Source organism: Bombus fervidus, chromosome 16 (genome assembly GCF_041682495.2).
Source record: "Bombus fervidus isolate BK054 chromosome 16, iyBomFerv1, whole genome shotgun sequence".
In the NCBI taxonomy this organism is placed as follows: domain Eukaryota; kingdom Metazoa; phylum Arthropoda; class Insecta; order Hymenoptera; family Apidae; genus Bombus; species Bombus fervidus.
Genome location: NC_091532.1, coordinates 6,630,535 through 6,652,614, shown reverse-complemented (window position 1 = coordinate 6,652,614; position 22,080 = coordinate 6,630,535). Strand labels below are relative to the sequence as shown.

General features: G+C 31.7%; 2 protein-coding genes across 2 annotated transcripts; both read left to right on the top strand.

Annotated features, from left to right (window-relative positions):
- Nucleotides 1-1,655: 1,655 nt before the first annotated feature.
- Nucleotides 1,656-7,852, top strand: LOC139995562 (protein suppressor of forked-like). Its single transcript, XM_072019166.1, has 13 exons — nt 1,656-1,874; nt 1,990-2,181; nt 2,449-2,481; nt 4,026-4,123; nt 4,198-4,351; nt 4,434-4,667; nt 4,764-5,147; nt 5,225-5,471; nt 5,558-5,627; nt 5,731-5,827; nt 5,920-6,178; nt 6,279-6,413; nt 6,535-7,852. The coding sequence occupies exons 1-13, from the start codon at nt 1,851-1,853 to the stop codon at nt 6,744-6,746; spliced, it is 2,139 nt and encodes a 712-aa protein (XP_071875267.1). The 5' UTR covers nt 1,656-1,850; the 3' UTR covers nt 6,747-7,852.
- Nucleotides 7,853-10,465: 2,613 nt separating this feature from the next.
- On the top strand, nt 10,466-17,097 carry LOC139995490 (protein suppressor of forked-like). Its single transcript, XM_072019038.1, has 13 exons — nt 10,466-10,612; nt 10,728-10,919; nt 11,687-11,719; nt 13,278-13,375; nt 13,450-13,603; nt 13,686-13,919; nt 14,016-14,399; nt 14,477-14,723; nt 14,809-14,878; nt 14,982-15,078; nt 15,168-15,426; nt 15,527-15,661; nt 15,780-17,097. The coding sequence occupies exons 1-13, from the start codon at nt 10,589-10,591 to the stop codon at nt 15,989-15,991; spliced, it is 2,139 nt and encodes a 712-aa protein (XP_071875139.1). The 5' UTR covers nt 10,466-10,588; the 3' UTR covers nt 15,992-17,097.
- Nucleotides 17,098-22,080: the final 4,983 nt, after the last annotated feature.

Here is a 22,080-nt window from a genome sequence, read left to right as displayed (position 1 = left end):
TATTTTGATTAATGAAGCTTGCATTGGCTCCAGTGTCGTAGACGCCTTCAACCTCTTTCTGATCATTGATTCCAACTAGAAGCTTTATCAGTGATTCGTGCTTCTCCGGGCGTTTTAGTTTTTTTTCATTCTCATCTGGTGTTATTGCCTCTTTGTTTTCTGTAATGGCCTACCTTGGTTAAGATGTTTGCGGCTTTCTTCACTATCGATAAACTGAATAGCTGCGGATGATGATCTCTTGCTTGATATTCTGGGGGAAAAACATAACATACTTCATCTTCTGGTTTTCTTATGAATTCTATGCATTCCATTTTCTCCCCTCTCGCGTTGTCGTTCATGACGATACGTAGCTTCACTTCTAACGGCATGACGTAACGAAAATCGATTTGTAAGATCGTAAATGTTGGGATAATTCAGGGATCGATTCTGAAGTCTGAAAATCTAGTTTTTATCATGAAAGTAATTAAATAAAATACAAAAATAAACAACAATTGATATCCGTCTATAACAATAAATAACAATAAATTACATAAACGAGAAATAACAAGTTTTGTACAATGTTTACCTGAAAATCGAGAATCGATTTTCAACGTCCTGAGCTACCGATCTTTCGCCGTCAGTCTTCAAAATTTTAAATAACTATTCTGTAATCTTGTCTGCCTCTAATGTTACTCTCTGTCGGTCCGTTTGGAAAAATGCGTGCCTCTCAAAAATGGTTGTCCGTAAAACATAAGAGAATCGCTCTGTCCGTGAAACAAAGAACGTCGTGCTACCAGTAAAACAAAAAGAGTCCCTTATCCCACGTGAACTCCAGGGAGTTTACATATATATATATTCATAATGAATTATATCAATGAAATTGTTATTCTAAAACCGAAACTGTTGTACATAATGTAGACGGAAGTTCACATTGATTAGAGACGAACCTCGATTACGACAAAAATCAGATATCCGTTTTGTGGCATATTGGAAGAGGAAAAATCTGTTACATTGTTAAATAACAAAATCTGATAAAACTTGGAATCTGTATTATCGGCGATGCGGTTTAATTAGTACGAACTTGCTTATACATTGAATGTACTACATATGCTTACCATTCGATATATCTACGTATATGTTTATAATCGACATACATGTATTGTGATAAATTATAATACAGATTTTACAAATAAGAGAAACATTCTTATAGAAAATTAATTTTTCTTACATATTTAATCCTTACATAATAAAGAAATTACTAGAGATTAATATATTATTATATTAATATATTAATATATTAATTTTCTTACCAAAACGAAATTGTTTAATTTCTTGGACATTCTATACTGATTCAAAGTTACTGATCGATGAATTGCAATGGCTTTTTTTCTTCAACTATAAGTATCTCTACTCATTATGTGTATAATATTTGCACTTTTTACATAAAAATCTACCTAATTAGATTAAAAATGTATAAATTAATAGAAATTTTCGTTTAGTAAATTCTCATGATTTGAAATGGCGCACATTAAATACGCTGTAAAATGGCTGCTATCGATAGAGGTCGAATATCGAACGAGTTCTCAAAACGATATATTGAACGAGTTCCCTCGAACGATATGCCGAACTCGAACGAGTTCCTCCGAACGATATGCCGAAATCGAACGAGATCCCCCGAACGATATTACGGACGCCATCGTAGTGTGATTTCTGGACGCCATTACCTTCTTGAGCTTCGAGGCGCAAAGGTCGACGGTGTTACGCCCTTATTCAATTTTCATTTACGTGATTTCATTTACGTGATTTCATTTGATTTTCAATACGTAAGAATTTTTGCTTCTGGAAATTAAAATTGTTTCAGAGAATTAAAAATGACAGACGATAAGACAGTATTTGTAAGTACTCCGTATTATTGCGGTAGCGTTCATGAAGTGATTATAACCTCACTTTTTACAACACTCCGTTTAGCTTGTACATTTTATATAATTGTTTGTTCTTATTTATTTATAGGATTGGGGAAATAAAAAATTACAACGTGCTCAAAAAACGGTAGATGAATCTTCTTATGATTTGGAAGCATGGAGCATCCTTATCAAAGAAGCACAAAACAGACCCATTACAGAAGTAAGGCCAGTTTTTGAAAAACTTGTATCCGTGTTTCCCTCTGCGGGCCGGTATTGGAAAATTTATATAGAACAAGAGGTAACATTATTACAATTTCAGTGAACTATATCTGTTAACGCGTTCGTCGCCCAGCGTGATTCGGCTAAATCTCCTGCGGGGCCCAAATCCGACCGCCGGTACGCAGAACGTAAATAGAGCGACAAGCAGGAATTATACCTGTCGCATGGATATGTGCGACGTAGTGACGAATGTGTTAAAAATTAAAAATATAAATAATTCTTTATCGAGTAATGTGACTATTGTTGATGTAAGTAACTTAATTTGTAATTTTTATTGCTGTTTCAGATGAAAATGCGCAACTTTGAAAAGGTGGAAAAGGTATGTTAATATTAATTGTCTGAGTTTCAAAATTTAATGAAAGCACTTTCTATATTATCAAACTTCTAGTTATATATAATGTTCAATTTGTTTGTTCGGGATGATACATAGTTTCCGTTATTGACTTTAAAATAAAAGTATTGGTTGACCTTTTATTTTAATACAGATTCATGATATGCATGTTTGTTTATTAATCAAGAATGGTTATGGGTTCAATAACCATTGTATGAAATAATATAATTTCTAATTAAACATTGATATTTAAAGAGTTCTATTTTAATTTTTTAGTGTAATAAGGTTACGTTTAGTAATGGTTAGGATATTATTAACCCATTGTGATCACATATTATCATACAATGTGATTCTAAGCACTTTTCATATTATATGAGATCAATAAAAACGATATTTTACCATACACAAATATCTCATTGATTTCAATTGATCTGTTGGTATATTTGGGAGGTTGTTTTCTTTGTTGAACAATGTATACATTGGATGTATTTGATATAAGAAGCTTAATAATAATAAATACACATTCCTAGTATAAATCAACTTACGAAGGCAACTTTCTGAATGTAACAGCTTTGTATTCCTTCCTGCGATACATTTTTTAGCGTGCTTGAATTATGTTACTTAAAATAAAATAATAGTCATATTACATGAAGTGTAGAAATCTTATTAAGAACAGTATGAAATAAAAATATGAACAAATATTGAGCACTTAATTCGATTGAATTACATTTGTGTAAAGTATACCTACCTCTTTGCAAATAAGGAAAGTATCGATGACACACATATTTGTCTCAGTATTATTACGTGTAGCTTTGAGACAATATTTCTAGATATTATTTCATAAGTATGCTTTGGGAATTACATCATTTTCCTTCCCCCAGCACAGTATTTGAGACTTCAAATATTGTGAAATTTCTATAGAGGTAGCATAAGGTGATGAATACATGGAAATATTAATTCATTGTACGGTTATAATATACAGTAGAGACAAATAATTCCTATGCTAATTGTGCTATGTTTTGTCACCCTATGTTGCTTCAAATTGTCTAAATTTTTTTATGATGTTTTGGGATCATTCATTTCTAGATCCCACATAGGTCAATTATTATTATTATTAACCCCACTTATAAAAAATAAATAAACTTTTTATTCAATGGGGTTTATTTTGTGTTATCTTTATAATCTCATATCTGGAAAATTTTTTCCTAATTATTTCCCAATGAAAACATGTTTATTCAATAAACCAATTTTAATTGATACACCGGTGCGTTATTATTTCTCCCATTACATACAAACAATGTTGTAATAATGATTGTATTAAAGACTTGCTTAATAAATTATTGAATTCTTACTTCCTGATATTTTGATGCAATTCTTATTGGTTTTATCAATAATGTTTAAAAAAAACTTGCCTATAAGGATAAATAAGGTCGTAGATATGTAATGTTCTGTGTAACCACACTTAAATGAGCTTTAATAGATGTCACGCTATTTTCTTATATTTCTTTTAAAGCACTTCTTTTCTGCGACAGCTTTTCCAAAGATGCCTCAAGAAAATCTTAAATATTGAATTGTGGAAACTTTACCTTTCTTACGTGAAGGAAACAAAAGCCAGTCTTGCAACATACAAGTACGTATTTATATCTTTAAGTATGTTTTTAATAAAATAATTGCAGCAAGATTTATTAAATAATTTATTCATAGGGAAAAAATGGCACAAGCATATGATTTTGCACTGGATAAAATTGGTATGGATATCCATTCCTATAGTATATGGAATGATTATGTTACATTCCTTAAAAGTGTGGAAGCTGTTGGTTCATATGCTGAGAACCAGAAAATTAGTGCAGTGAGGAAGGTAATGCACTATGTGTTCTTATTGGATTATATGTTAATATATTTTATTCATTTGCTTCATACATTGGTATTGTTAATTGTAGGTGTATCAACGAGGTGTAGTTAATCCTATGATAAATATGGAACAATTATGGAAAGATTATATGGCTTTTGAACAAAATATTAATCCACTAATTGCAAAGAAAATGGCTATTGAACATTCTAGAGATTATATGAACGCAAGACGAGTTGCCAAAGAATTAGAAGCTGTAACAGGAGGATTGAATCGAAGTGCTCCTAGTATACCTCCAACTGGTCATCCAGAAGAAGTTAAACAGGTAATTATTGAACTACTATGGAAATATTAATTATTGTAAATTGTAGATATTATAGTATAAATGTTTAAACATAACAAAATGATATTATTGTATTAGGTTGAATTGTGGAAGAAATATATTGCATGGGAACGTAGTAACCCTTTAAGAACTGAAGATACTTCTTTAGTTACTCGCAGAGTAATATTTGCTATAGAACAGTGTTTATTATGTTTGGGTCATCATCCTGCAGTGTGGCATCAAGCTGCACAATTTTTAGACCTTAGCTCAAAAATATTAACAGAGAAAGGAGATGTAAATGCTGCAAAAAATTTAAGCGATGAAACAGCAACAATGTTTGAAAGAGCAACAAGTACATTGTTGTCCAAAAATATGTTATTATACTTTGCGCATGCGAATTTTGAAGAAAAAAGAGTAAAATATGAAAAAGTTCATCAAATATATCAAAAGTTCCTTGATATACCTGACATTGACCCAACACTAGTTAGTATCTATTGTTTGTTACTACTAAATATTTTATTCAATGATTGAGTATTACTAAATTGGATGTCATTTCGTAGGCGTATGTACAATACATGAAATTCGCAAGACGCGCTGAAGGTATAAAATCGGCTAGAACAGTTTTTAAAAGAGCTCGCGAAGATCCAAGATGTAAACATCATGTATACGTAGCTGCTGCATTAATGGAATATTATTGCACGAAGGACAAAAATATTGCTTTTCGGATATTCGAATTGGGTTTAAAGAAGTTTGGGGACAATCCTGACTATATACTTCGTTATATTGACTATCTATCACATTTGAATGGTGAGATTTTTTTTTTAAAATATTATTAAAAAATAAATTTAGATATATTTTATATATCTCAATTCTAATTGCGTATAATATTTCAGAGGACAATAATACAAGAGTTTTATTCGAGAGAGTTTTATCATCTGGTAGTTTAGAACCTGAAAAATCAGTGTAAGTGATAAATCTAATTGCTTACAATATTAATAAATGTGTATGAATTATTTTTATATTTAAGGTTACTTAATATTTATCTTGTATGTAATATTATTTTCAGTGATATTTGGAATCGATTTTTAGAATTTGAATCTAATATTGGAGATCTAGCAAGTATTGTAAAAGTTGAAAAACGACGTAGTGCTGTATTAGAAAAGGTATTATTGACCTGCATAACTTTTATTTGATACCTTTTGGTAATTTATACAATTCTTAATTTTTTTTTATTTTTTTATTTTTTTTTTTGTAGATCAAAGAATTCAAAGGCAAGGAAACAGCACAATTAGCAGATAGATATAAATTCTTGGATCTATATCCATGTACTCCTACGGAGTTACAGTCTAGCGGATATATGGAAGTATCCAGCGTTGAAAGAAGTACAGTTGGTGCATTACCACGAATACCAGATCCACAGAAAGCTATAGCATCATTGCCAAGACCTGATATATCACAAATGATACCTTATAAGCCAAAAGTAAATCCACTACCTGGAAAGCATCCAGTACCAGGTAAATTCCTTTATCAAAACGTACTATATCTAAATTTATATAATATAATTATATAATAATTATATAATTTGTAATGCATGATAATAACAAATTTTTGTAGGTGGATCTTTTCCATTACCACCAGCTGCGGCACAACTTTGTACGATGCTTCCTCCACCCACATGCTTCAGAGGACCATTTGTAGCTGTTGATTTGCTCATGGATGTTTTCAATCGAATTCAGTTACCAGATCATGGTAAGGTTCTAAATACTGTCATATGAGTCATTTTCATTTTCAATTAACTCATCAAAATATAACAACAATGTATGGAATTTCTGTTGTAAAAGAGTTTTTTTTTTTTTTTTTTTTTACATAGCTCCATTGCCAGTAGCGGATAACGGATGTGATACAAAATTATTTGACCTAGCGAACTCCGTACATAGCATAGTCGACAAAAGTAACAATGGGGTCAGTATTGGATTCAAACGTAGAAGAACGCGCTTATGTGATGACAGTGAAGATGAAGACTTGCTAACGCCACCTGCAAATACCATATATCACCAAAGACTGCTAAAACGATTCAAGTAAATAAAAGAAAATTACATATTCACCTGCGTTACGTATCATCTCCATGTATTTTGGAGAAATTTGATACATGTTATTATATATTTTTGCATTTTCTGTTTGTTCTAAAAGAAATTATAAAAGAGCGAACCTATTATTACTGAAAAGCGTACGTTACGTATATAACAACTACTAAATTTCTTATGTGACACTGTGCACAATACTTTGAGTACTATGTACTCAGAAATCCTATATTTACACCGTTAATTTCATCTTTGTTCAAATGTGTTCATTTACATATAAAGTGACTAATATGTATATCAAACATAAGAGGACAAAATTGGGAACGCCCAATAGATTGAAATTTACTGTATTGTTAGTTACATCATTGTATATTACAGATTTAGCATAGGTATAAAATTGAAATATAATTTTTACACCAATTTTTATAACAATTTATATCATATATGAGTAAAACATTTATCAGATTATAAAAAATGGTTGCACAACCGTTTTAGAATGAAAATAATAGGTGTAACATTTATGAGTTTATTAGAGTAAATCATTTCATGCTATTTCGAATTACAATAAAACTCTATTTATTTGAACTTGTCGAGGGATAAATAGTTTGTATAATAGGAGTTCATTAATTATGCCCAGTACCGAATAAATGAATTCAACAAGCAAAAGATCAGTTAGTTGGGCATTAACTTTTCAGTCAGATAAATAGATTTTTACTGTATATAGAAATATTGTATTATTTAGAATGGTTATTCTATGTAAAAATTGCTAGATAAAGAATATGAATGGAGAATAGACAGTTTATCTTCTTAGTTACAAACAAGTTTGTTCTCATTGTACAGTATCGAATTAAATGTATTCGAAAAAATAGTTTTCTCATTTCGTTTCTTATTTTAATATTTGTATTCATTTTTATAAATTTTGTATACTTTTCTAATGATTAACTATTAATTTATTATCTATTATTTTCTCTGTCCTTTTTTAACATTTGTTAAAACAGAACATTTGTTTGTGGAAAACTATTTATCCGAATACGCTTTGCCCACTCTGTATTGTTAAGACGATATGTATAATTTAATGTACAGGACCAATAAATTGTCGAAATTTCACTGCAGTTTTTTATTCTATCCTTTATTTTCCTATCCTTTCTCCCGAGAAAATTATCGTGTGTGACATTTATGTTAATGAAATGGTACATGTCGTCAGAGCTTTAGTTAGTAGGTATAACTACTCAATGAAGGCGCAATTAAACTTTGATCACTGTAACTAGTTCGAGTGGCTGTTAATGGCCCTCTCGGGAAATTGTAAGTTGAGCTATATGCTACGAAAATAGTTGTTCTCTGAGATTGGAATCGTTTTGAAACTTGCACATACAGTTGCAGTTTTAGTTAGATTTAGTTAAGTGCTATTTATATTAAAACATGGTATAATTTAAATGATTCAAATTAAGAAATACTAAAAAAGTTATTTAATTGTAATACGACATAGTACCTTTTGTTAATCAAATGTTGTAACACTTCTCTCCAATCTGTCGCTGTGCCTATATCAACTGTGTGCAGTAGAAGCTGCGGAATCTGGAGGAATCTCTATTACGCAGGCATAAATCCCAGTACGTTTAATGCTTAATTGTGGCATAATTCCACGTCTATCTATCCTAGATAGAAGATAGAAGATAGAAGATACCTAGCATTTGTACACTTCTCAAATTAGTTAAACAAGCGACATTCCTTCCAAATAATCGAGTTACATTTTGCACAAAGATACTGATATTGCCAAACATATTTTGCATACTCTTCATACTACAGCGACTATTAACTCCTTTCGGCTAAACCAGAATATACGTTTAGATAGCAACGAAACCGATATTAACTAATTATAGAATGAACTTTTGTTAAGAAGAAACAACTAATTCATTTTACATAAAAAGGTAAGATATATTAATTTTTATTTTCTTCTGCTACGTTACTTAGATTGAATCCCTTTGAGAGCCCTCTAATGTCGTAGCAATTCCGTAAAACAAAGGAATTCTACTGGCACAGATTCTCACAGCCACCTGAACCTATGGATCCAGGTGTTTCCGTACCGATTCAATAACCCGCGTCGCGCCATTTAAATGTCTAATGTGTCGTCATTTCGTATTCTAAAACGTCTTTCTTGCTTCCGCAGAAAAGAATTTCAATTCGCAAAAAGTCAATTTGTTTTATAATTTGCAACTTTCATGCATTCGTACTTTGCTACAATGTTTTAATTGTAGCGTTATAAGTTTAAAGAAAATCATATATTAAAAAGTAGTTATATTAAAAACATAAATACTTCATCTTCTGGTTTTCTTATGGATTCTATGCATTCCATTTTCTCTCCTCTCGCGTTGTCGTTCATAACGATACGTAGCTTCACTTCTAACGGCATGACGTAACGAAAATCGATTTGTAAGATCGTAAATGTTGGGATAATTCAGGGATCGATTCTGAAGTCTGAAAATCTAGTTTTTATCATGAAAGTAATTAAATAAAATACAAAAATAAACAACAATTGATATCCGTCTATAACAATAAATAACAATAAATTACATAAACGAGAAATAACAAGTTTTGTACAATGTTTACCTGAAAATCGAGAATCGATTTTCAACGTCCTGAGCTACCGATCTTTCGCCGTCAGTCTTCAAAATTTTAAATAACTATTCTGTAATCTTGTCTGCCTCTAATGTTACTCTCTGTCGGTCCGTTTGGGAAAATGCGTGCCTCTCAAAAATGGTTGTCCGTAAAACATAAGAGAATCGCTCTGTCCGTGAAACAAAGAACGTCGTGCTACTAGTAAAACAAAAAGAGTCCCTTATCCCACGTGAACTCCAGGGAGTTTACATATATATATATTCATAATGAATTATATCAATGAAATTGTTATTCTAAAACCGAAACTGTTGTACATAATGTAGACGGAAGTTCACATTGATTAGAGACGAACCTCGATTACGACAAAAATCAGATATCCGTTTTGTGGCATATTGGAAGAGGAAAAATCTGTTACATTGTTAAATAACAAAATCTGATAAAACTTGGAATCTGTATTATCGGCGATGCGGTTTAATTAGTACGAACTTGCTTATACATTGAATGTACTACATATGCTTACCATTCGATATATCTACGTATATGTTTATAATCGACATACATGTATTGTGATAAATTATAATACAGATTTTACAAATAAGAGAAACATTCTTATAGAAAATTAATTTTTCTTACATATTTAATCCTTACATAATAAAGAAATTACTAGAGATTAATATATTATTATATTAATATATTAATATATTAATTTTCTTACCAAAACGAAATTGTTTAATTTCTTGGACATTCTATACTGATTCAAAGTTACTGATCGATGAATTGCAATGGCTTTTTTTCTTCAACTATAAGTATCTCTACTCATTATGTGTATAATATTTGCACTTTTTACATAAAAATCTACCTAATTAGATTAAAAATGTATAAATTAATAGAAATTTTCGTTTAGTAAATTCTCATGATTTGAAATGGCGCACATTAAATACGCTGTAAAATGGCTGCTATCTATAGAGGTCGAATATCGAACGAGTTCTCAAAACGATATATTGAACGAGTTCCCTCGAACGATATGCTGAACTCGAACGAGTTCCCCCGAACGATATTACGGACGCCATCGTAGTGTGATTTCTGGACGCCATTACCTTCTTGAGCTTCGAGGCGTAGAGGTCGACGGTGTTGCGCTCTAATTCAATTTTCATTTACGTGATTTCATTTGATTTTCAATACGTGTGAATTTTTGCTTCAGGAAATTAGAATTGTTTCAGAGAATTAAAAATGACAGACGATAAGACAGAATTTGTAAGTATTCCGTATTATTGTGGTAGCGTTCATGAAGTGATTATAACCTCACTTTTTACAACACTCCGTTTAGCTTGTACATTTTATATGATTGTTTGTTCTTCTTTATTTATAGGATTGGGGAAATGAAAAATTACAACGTGCCCAAAAAACGGTAGATGAATCTTCTTATGATTTGGAAGCATGGAGCATCCTTATCAGAGAAGCACAAAACAGACCCATTACAGAAGTAAGGCCAGTTTTTGAAAAACTTGTATCCGTGTTTCCCTCTGCGGGCCGGTATTGGAAAATTTATATAGAACAAGAGGTAACATCACAATTTCAGTGAACTATATCTGTTAACACGTTCGTCGCTCAGCGTGATTCGGCTAAATTTCCTGCGTGGCCCAAATCCGACCGCCGGTACGCAGAACGTAAATAGAACGACAAGCAGGAATTCATCGTTTATCGCTTTCGATTCATTATTTATCACCTTCAATTCATTGTAAAGAAAAGATTATTTATTTCTGAAATGGGGAAAGCAGTAAGCTTTCCAGCTAGAGTATTCCGAGGGATCTAATGGCAGATATCTCAGATCTTTCATTTAGTCGAGAACCATACTTGTGAGAGGTACATCAGTGATTTTTTCATCCTTAAAATGTTCAGTAAACAGTGTGAAAATATATTTGAAAGTGAGGTAAGGGGGAAAGTAGTGATGACAGAGTCTGTAACTATAGTTTGAAGTGCCAAAAATCATTCCAAATGTGCTTGGAATGTTTTAACCAATATCATACGATATAGGATAATGTAATATATTATCTAGAATATAAATTAATAAAAAGTATGGTATAATGTGTTTTTAATAATTTTATGTCGTATATCCTATATATAATGTCATATATTTAATTAATTGGGACAAGAAGAGCGTCACCATCCTCTGGTGACGGGATCCCCACGTAAATATACCTGTGGAATAGATATGTGCGACATAGCGACGAACTTGTTAAAAATTATCAATATAAATAATTCTTTATCGAGTAATGTGACTATTGTTGATGTAGGAAGCTTAATTTGTAATTTTTATTGCTGTTTCAGATGAAAATGCGCAACTTTGAAAAGGTGGAAAAGGTATGTTAATATTAATTGTCTGAGTTTCAAAATTTAATGAAAGCACTTTCTATATTATCAAACTTCTAGTTATATATAATGTTCAATTTGTTTGTTCGGGATGATACATAGTTTCCGTTATTGATTTTAAAATAAAAGTATTGGTTGACCTTTTATTTTAATACAGATTCATGATATGCATGTTTGTTTATTAATCAAGAATGGTTATGGGTTCAATAACCATTGTATGAAATAATATAATTTCTAATTAAACATTGATATTTAAAGAGTTCTATTTTAATTTTTTAGTGTAATAAGGTTACGTTTAATAATGGTAGGATATTATTAACCCATTGTGATCAAATATTATCATACAATGTGATTCTAAGCACTTTTCATATTATATGAGGTGAATAAAAACAATATTTCACCATACACAAATATCTCATTGATTACAATTGATCTGTTGGTATATTTGGGAGGTTGTTTTCTTTGTTGAACAATGTATACATTGGATGTATTTGATATAAGAAGCTTAATAATAATAAATACACATTCCTATTATAAATCAACTTACGAAGGCAACTTTCTGAATGTAACAGCCTTGTATTCCTTCCTGCAATACATTTTTTAGTGTGCTTGAATTATGTTAGTTAAAATAAAATAATAGTCATATTACATGAAGTGTAGAAATCTTATTAAGAACAGTATGAAATAAAAATATTATGAACAAATATTGAGCACTTAATTCGATTGAATTACATTTGTGTAAAGTATACCTACCTCTTTGCAAATAAGGAAAGTATCGATGACACACATATTTGTCTCAGTATTATTACGTGTAGCTTTGAGACAATATTTCTAGATATTATTTCATAAGTATGCTTTGGGAATTACATCATTTTCCTTCCCCCAGCACAGTATTTGAGACTTCAAATATTGTGAAATTTCTATAGAGGTAGCATAAGGTGATGAATACATTGAAATATTAATTCATTGTACGGTTATAATATACAGTAGAGACAAGTAATTCCTATGCTAATTTTGCTATGTTTTGTCACCCTATGTTGCTTCAAATTGTCTAAATTTTTTTATGATGTTTTGGGATCATTCATTTCTAGATCCCACATAGGTCAATTATTATTATTATTAACCCCACTTATAAAAAATAAATAAACTTTTTATTCAATGGGGTTTATTTTGTGTTATCTTTATAATCTCATATCTGGAAAATTTTTTCCTAATTATTTCCCAATGAAAACATGTTTATTCAATAAACCATTCTTAATTGATGCACTGGTGCATTATTATTTCTCCCATTACATACAAACAATGTTGCAGTAGTGATTGTATTAAAGACTTGCTTAATAAATTATTGAATTCTTACTTCCTGATATTTTGATGTGATTCTTATTGGTTTTATCAATAATGTTTAAATATGTGTTTAAAAAAGACTTGCCTATAAGGGTAAGTAAGGTGGTAGATATGTAATGTTTTGTGTAACCACACTTAAATGAGCTTTAATAGATGTCACGCTATTTTCTTATATTTCTTCTAAAGTACTTCTTTTCTCCGACAGCTTTTCCAAAGGTGCCTCATGAAAATCTTAAATATTGAATTGTGGAAACTTTACCTTTCTTACGTGAAGGAAACAAAAGCCAGTCTTGCAACATACAAGTACGTATTTATATCTTTAAGTATGTTTTTAATAAAATAATTGCAGCAAGATTTATTAAATAATTTATTCATAGGGAAAAAATGGCACAAGCATATGATTTTGCACTGGATAAAATTGGTATGGATATCCATTCCTATAGTATATGGAATGATTATGTTACATTCCTTAAAAGTGTGGAAGCTGTTGGTTCATATGCTGAGAACCAGAAAATTAGTGCAGTGAGGAAGGTAATGCACTATGTGTTCTTATTGGATTATATGTTAATATATTTTATTCATTTGCTTCATACATTGGTATTGTAAATTGTAGGTGTATCAACGAGGTGTAGTTAATCCTATGATAAATATGGAACAATTATGGAAAGATTATATGGCTTTTGAACAAAATATTAATCCAATAATTGCAGAGAAAATGGCTATTGAACGTTCTAGAGATTATATGAACGCAAGACGAGTTGCCAAAGAATTAGAAGCTGTAACAAGAGGATTGAATCGAAGTGCTCCTAGTGTACCTCCAACTGGTCATCCAGAAGAAGTTAAACAGGTAATTATTGAACTACTATGTAAATATTAATTATTGTAAATTGTAGATATTATGGCATAAATGTTTAAACATAACAAAATGATATTATTGTGTTAGGTTGAATTGTGGAAGAAATATATTGCATGGGAACGTAGTAACCCTTTAAGAACTGAAGATACTTCTTTAGTTGCTCGCAGAGTAATGTTTGCTATAGAACAGTGTTTATTATGTTTGGGTCATCATCCTGCAGTGTGGCATCAAGCTGCACATTTTTTAGAACTTAGCTCAAAAATATTAACAGAGAAAGGAGATGTAAATGCTGCAAAAAATTTAAGCGATGAAGCAGCAACAATGTTTGAAAGAGCAACAAGTACATTGTTGTCCAAAAATATGTTATTATACTTTGCGCATGCGGATTTTGAAGAAGGAAGAGTAAAATATGAAAAAGTTCATCAAATATATCAAAAGTTCCTTGACATACCTGATATTGACCCAACATTAGTTAGTATCTATTGTTTGTTACTACTAAATATTTTATTCAATGATTGAGTATTACTAAATTGAATGTCATTTCGTAGGCGTATGTACAATACATGAAATTCGCAAGACGCGCTGAAGGTATAAAATCGGCTAGAACAGTTTTTAAAAGAGCTCGCGAAGATCCAAGATGTAAACATCATGTATACGTAGCTGCTGCATTAATGGAATATTATTGCACGAAGGATAAAAATATTGCTTTTCGGATATTCGAATTGGGTTTAAAGAAATTTGGGGACAATCCTGACTATATACTTTGTTATATTGACTATCTATCACATTTGAATGGTGAGATTTTTTTTAAAAATATTATTAAAAAATAAATTTAGATATATTTTATATATCTCAATTCTAATTGCGTATAATATTTCAGAGGACAATAATACAAGAGTTTTATTCGAGAGAGTTTTATCATCTGGTAGTTTAGAACCTGAAAAATCAGTGTAAGTGATAAATCTAATTGCTTACAATATTAATAAATGTGTATGAATTATTTTTATATTTAAGGTTACTTAATATTTATCTTGTATGTAATATTATTTTCAGTGATATATGGAATCGATTTTTAGAATTTGAATCTAATATTGGAGATCTAGCAAGTATTGTAAAAGTTGAAAAACGACGTAGTGCTGTATTAGAAAAGGTATTATTGACCTGCATAACTTTTATTTGATACCTTTTGGTAATTTATACAATTCTTAATTTTTTTTTTTTTTGTTTTTTTTTTTGTAGATCAAAGAATTCGAAGGCAAGGAAACAGCACAATTAGTAGATAGATATAAATTCTTGGATCTATATCCATGTACTCCTATGGAGTTACGGTCCATCGGTTATATGGAAGTATCCAGCGTTGGAAGAAGTACAGTTGGTGCATTACCACGAATACCAGATCCAGAGGAAGCTATAGCATCATTGCCAAGACCTGATATATCACAAATGATACCTTATAAGCCAAAAGTAAATCCACTACCTGGAGAGCATCCAGTACCAGGTAAATTCCTTTATCAAAACATACTATATCTAAATTTATATAATATAATTATATAATAATTATATAATTTATAATGCATGATAATAAAAAATTTTTGTAGGTGGATCTTTTCCATTACCACCAGCTGCAGCACAACTTTGTACGATGCTTCCTCCACCTGGATGCTTCAGAGGACCATTTGTAGCTGTTGATTTGCTCATGGATGTTTTCAATCGAATTCAGTTACCAGACCATGGTAAGGTTCTAAATACTGTCATAGGAGTCATTTTCATTTTCAATTAACTCATCAAAATATAAAATATACAAATGTATGGAATTTCTGTTGTAAAGGAGTTTTTTTTATTTTTACATAGCTCCATTGCCAGTAGCGGATAACGGATGTGATACAAAATTATTTGACCTAGCGAAATCCGTACACTGGATAGTCGATGAAAGTAACGATGGGGTGAGTATTGGATCCAAACGTAGAAGAACGCGCTTAGGTGATGACAGTGAAGATGAAGACTTGCCACCGCCACCTGCAAATGATATATATCGCCAAAGACAGCAAAAACGAGTCAAGTAAATAAAAGAAAATTACATATTCACCTGCGTTACGTATCATCTCCATGTATTTTGGAGAAATTTGATACATGTTATTATATATTTTTACATTTTCTGTTTGTTCTAAAAGAAGTTATAAAAGAGCGAACCTGTTATTACTGAAAAGCGTACGTTACGTATATAACAACTACTAAATTTCTTATGTGACACTGTGCACAATACTTTGAGTACTATGTACTCAGAAATCCTATATTTACACCGTTAATTTCATCTTTGTTCAAATGTGTTCATTTACATATAAAGTGACTAATATGTATATCAAACATAAGAGGACAAAATTGGGAACGCCCAATAGATTGAAATTTACTGTATTGTTAGTTACATCATTGTATACTACAGATTTAGCATAGGTATAAGATTGAGATATAATTTTTACACCAATGTTTATGACAATTTATATCATATATGAGTAAAACATTTATCAGATTATAAAAAATGGTTGCACAACCGTTTTAGAATGAAAATAATAGGTGTAACATTTATGAGTTTATTAGAGTAAATCATTTCATGCTATTTCGAATTACAATAAAACTCTATTTATTTGAACTTGTCGAGGGATAAATAGTTTGTATAATAGGAGTTCATTAATTATGCCCAGTACCGAATAAATGAATTCAACAAGCAAAAGATCAGTTAGTTGGGCATTAACTTTTCAGTCAGATAAATAGATTTTTACTGTATATAGAAATATTGTATTATTTAGAATGGTTATTCTATGTAAAAATTGCTAGATAAAGAATATGAATGGAGAATAGACAGTTTATCTTCTTAGTTACAAACAAGTTTGTTCTCATTGTACAGTATCGAATTAAATGTATTCGAAAAAATAGTTTTCTCATTTCGTTTCTTATTTTAATATTTGTATTCATTTTTATAAATTTTGTATACTTTTCTAATGATTAACTATTAATTTATTATCTATTATTTTCTCTGTCCTTTTTTAACATTTGTTAAAACAGAACATTTGTTTGTGGAAAACTATTTATCCGAATACGCTTTGCCCACTCTGTATTGTTAAGACGATATGTATAATTTAATGTACAGGACCAATAAATTGTCGAAATTTCACTGCAGTTTTTTATTCTATCCTTTATTTTCCTATCCTTTCTCCCGAGAAAATTATCGTGTGTGACATTTATGTTAATGAAATGGTACATGTCGTCAGAGCTTTAGTTAGTAGGTATAACTACTCAATGAAGGCGCAATTAAACTTTGATCACTGTAACTAGTTCGAGTGGCTGTTAATGGCCCTCTCGGGAAATTGTAAGTTGAGCTATATGCTACGAAAATAGTTGTTCTCTGAGATTGGAATCGTTTTGAAACTTGCACATACAGTTGCAGTTTTAGTTAGATTTAGTTAAGTGCTATTTATATTAAAACATGGTATAATTTAAATGATTCAAATTAAGAAATACTAAAAAAGTTATTTAATTGTAATACGACATAGTACCTTTTGTTAATCAAATGTTGTAACACTTCTCTCCAATCTGTCGCTGTGCCTATATCAACTGTGTGCAGTAGAAGCTGCGGAATCTGGAGGAATCTCTATTACGCAGGCATAAATCCCAGTACGTTTAATGCTTAATTGTGGCATAATTCCACGTCTATCTATCCTAGATAGAAGATAGAAGATAGAAGATACCTAGCATTTGTACACTTCTCAAATTAGTTAAACAAGCGACATTCCTTCCAAATAATCGAGTTACATTTTGCACAAAGTACTGATATTGCCAAACATATTTTGCATACTCTTCATACTACAGCGACTATTAACTCCTTTCGGCTAAACCAGAATATACGTTTAGATAGCAACGAAACCGATATTAACTAATTATAGAATGAACTTTTGTTAAGAAGAAACAACTAATTCATTTTACACAAAAAGGTAAGATATATTAATTTTTATTTTCTTCTGCTACGTTACTTAGATTGAATCCCTTTGAGAGCCCTCTAATGTCGTAGCAATTCCGTAAAACAAAGGAATTCTACTGGCAGAGATTCTCACAGCCACCTGAACCTATGGATCCAGGTGTTTCCGTACCGATTCAATAACCCGCGTCGCGCCATTTAAATGTCTAATGTGTCGTCATTTCGTATTCTAAAACGTCTTTCTTGCTTCCGCAGAAAAGAATTTCAATTCGCAAAAAGTCAATTTGTTTTATAATTTGCAACTTTCATGCATCCGTACTTTGCTACAATGTTTTAATTGTAGCGTTATAAGTTTAAAGAAAAACGTGTATTAAAAAGTAGTTACATTTTTATATTCATTTCCTTTTCATGAAATAAATGAAAAAAATAAAAAATAAATAAAAAATAAATAAAAAATTGCCACACATTGGAACAAATTTTTCAATGCGAAATTTTGCCATTGTATGGTCTTTATTATCGATGGAATCCGTGAATGAAGAACAAATTATGACGATATTATTTGAATTATTCGAACGCAATTTTCAGCATCACGTGTTGTTAAAACGTGCTACTATATTTGCTTTCATACGCTACACCCTATTATGCTAACGGTTTCTTAACGAGCCACATGCGTGGAACAAAGTACAATAGTTCAGCGCAGCTTGCCTCGTTTCTACATTGATTAATCGTACTCGCCATCAAGTTCATAGTTGCATATACCTTGCGATTATATAGTAGAAATTGGAACTATGAAGGGAGATGGAACAATGTAAAGTATCTGTATAATCTACCACGTAACATGCAAACAGAAACATTTCCGAAACACTATGAAACCTATCAGAATTTATCCACAACTTGGCAGATTGAAACAATATTATACGCTAGACCAATGTACATATATAGACAGGGTATGAAAAAAAGTAGGAGAAAAGCTTTAGCTGCATATAATACTCATCAAAGCAAGCAAAACATCTTAATAAACATGGATCCAAATGTTATTAATTTTCCGTGTTACAAGCCGTTTTTGTCAGTAAAACTTTTACAATATATGTTCAATATGTATCCCGTTCATTTTAACACAAACTCCGACACGTTTTCTCATAGAAGCACGCACACGTCGATCTCCGGCATTTGTCTTGTGTCATGGCAGTGTTTTCGATTCGTTGTATCAACTATCTATTTAACAAAGCAATTGGTTTACTATACAACGTATTTTTATACGCTAAACATCTCATAACTGCGAAACTAGTGGCTTTTGGATCCACGTTTCCTAAGACACTTTTTATTTATTTCGATAAATGCTACATGTCCCCAAAGCTTTCCTCCAACATTTTTGTACACTCTGTATATTTAAACACGTAGAAAATGTACAAAACTCAGGTGTTTCGCTATCTATCAATTAAAAAATGAATATCGTATCGGTTTTAATATTGCACTATTTGACGTGGAAGAGAGAACTGCTAAGAAGAAACGAATTCACATCGAGATTTATCAAGAGATACCTGAAATTAGGTAATTAAATTACAGAAGCAGAGAAATTAATTGAGCATTGCGTAAATAGAGAACAGCTACAACAGTCTTTGAAATAGCATTTAATTACAAAGGGTCTTTGCAACCTTTGATTTAGCTAGCAAACATACAAATGTCATGTGCAGTTGCATATACCGAACTGAGTCTGGTTGGTTTGGATAACAATAGCATTCGCATTTGTAAAAGTCAAGACACGAATAAAATTAGTCATAAAAATATTTCTGTTATAATCTTCATCTTCCAATTCGCAATTTGCAATCTCCAATTTTTAACTGCCAATTTCTAACTTTCGACATTTAGTTATCAAAGCTTAACGATCCAATCTTCATAGCTATAATTCTCGCACCCTCTTCATTCTGCAACAATCTCAAACACTCAGGCTTATTCAATCATCTACGATATCTGTACAAATCGATCCGAAACTATTAAATTTTCTTTTTTTTTTTTTTTTGTTTTTGCCAGGAAGGAAAACTGCAGTTTGCGCATACCCGGCAGTGACCGTACTTCCTGGTTATGTGGGACTTTATTACCTATGGTGTTGACGGTAATATTCGCTAAAAATCCCATCTCCTTCTTCCATGTGGTGGATACATGTAAACCTCCGACGCGACTAAAAGAAACGTTTAAACTTGCTACGCAAATAATTTCTTATTATTAAAGCCTTACGAAAATTCCTCCATTCTCTTCTCCACTCCTATATAGCTATATTTTTCAAAGTTTCATGTAACTACTCAAGTAACCAGTAGATTCTCATTGTTCTTAAGGCGTACATTCCTGTTCAGATCGGTTCTACTTGCTCGCGGCGAAACTATCGAAACATAGATTCTAACAGACTTCGCGCGAAGGGGGAGAGGAGAGGCGGTTAACGAAGATTTTACAAACTAGCTTCACCATTAATTTCTACAACGAGAAAATTTAGGGAGGCGTTCTCTGGTAACCGCCTGGGACGCAACTTGGAGAGCTCTTTGAAACTTTGGTTCTATCTCGGAGGAAGACAAATGACAAGAGCCGAAAGGAGCTCCAGAAACTGGTAGTTGGCCTTTCATAGAATGCAAACGCATAATTCTCCCACTTCGGAGAACGGCGAGAACGAACTATCTTGAGATAGCGTGTAAGAGTAATTTCTTCGGCAAATCGATGAAAAAGTAGAAAGAGTCGCTTTCGGTCCTGAGGAGAGCGGGTTATCTTGCTTTACCTTGTACGCGAATAAATCAATAATCTTCTCCTTATGCAAATAATTTTTACATACGCCGTGGAAAAAGACAAAGCGAAGATGCTTGGAAGAAAAGAGCGTTTACTGGGATCATTGAAACTAGACCGACGTTTCTAACGTTATACAATGTCGTTGTACGATTGTAATTTCGTGCAAGATTAAATAAAAAAAGAACACTTAATTCGAAAATTAAAATTAATTTGGAAAAAATGTGAAAAGTGAGAATTTAAAAATGAATTTTTTCAGGATAGTACGTTACATCAAAAAGCATCAGTTTAATAACAGACTGTTATTCAAGCTTCTTGCTTTAAAAACGTTTCATATATTAAGATAATAAGCGAGACGACTGAAAAGAGTAAATGAGTTCAATTACGATTATAACTCAACGACACGTGAAATCATTCTATGGAAGAAAATATATCGAGTTTGACTCGTTTATGCAAGCTGTACGGACGCGTCACACATGGATTGATAGATACGTTCGAATGGCACGAAAAGCGATAATAAACCTCCCCCGCGACTATATTAGAAGCTTTATCGGAGATCTGATTCAATAGCATTCGTCATTCGGGACCGACATCGTTATCTTCACAATAGATATCTCAACTATTCCCGTTTCTCGCGATAATGGTGTTTTCTAAGACGAACGGATTGCGGCTTCGATCTCCCTCCAACCAACCCTTTTAACGATGTCTTCGTTTACTTTAAGGGGAAATGCTTAAACAAGGATACGCCACGGTACATTCAATCACGAGCGACGTTTCTCCTTTCTTGTCTTATCAATTATCGATACGCTACTTCAACCACCTGCTTGTGATACGCGTTATTATCGCAATAAACTTTTATCATAGCTACGATACATTATCCTTCGTGAGAAATGCTTGTTCTGAACGTTGAAATAATTTCGAGAAGAGAGAACGGATAACGTATTAATAAGGGAGAAGTAAGTGGTCAGCGGTGCTAACGTTTTCCGATTCACCAGGATGAGTAATAAAGGTAGATTACGACGTTAATTCGAGCAATCGGAATCGGCTTATCGGCCCAAATGGATAACGTTGTTTTAAACGCTTAACCGATTTTGTGCGTTCGTATGTTGTAATTCATAGATAATTTTCATTCTATCGTGTGTAACTGTATCTTGTGGATTAAGAGTAATTAGATGGCATTGTGGATTAAAATAAAACAAAGAACGAATGATTTCTCGTTTCATCGCGTTACCTGGAATTTTCTTCTCTCGAATTTCACCGTTAACTCTGTGGGTTTCGAATGGCTGCTAAATATACTCGTGAAATTTGGTCAATGTTCGTGTAAATTTAATCCCGTTATTTTAGTTCTTAGTACATTATCAACGCGTTCCTCTTTCAACCTAAATAGGCATTCGTTGAAGTAAATGGGAGCAA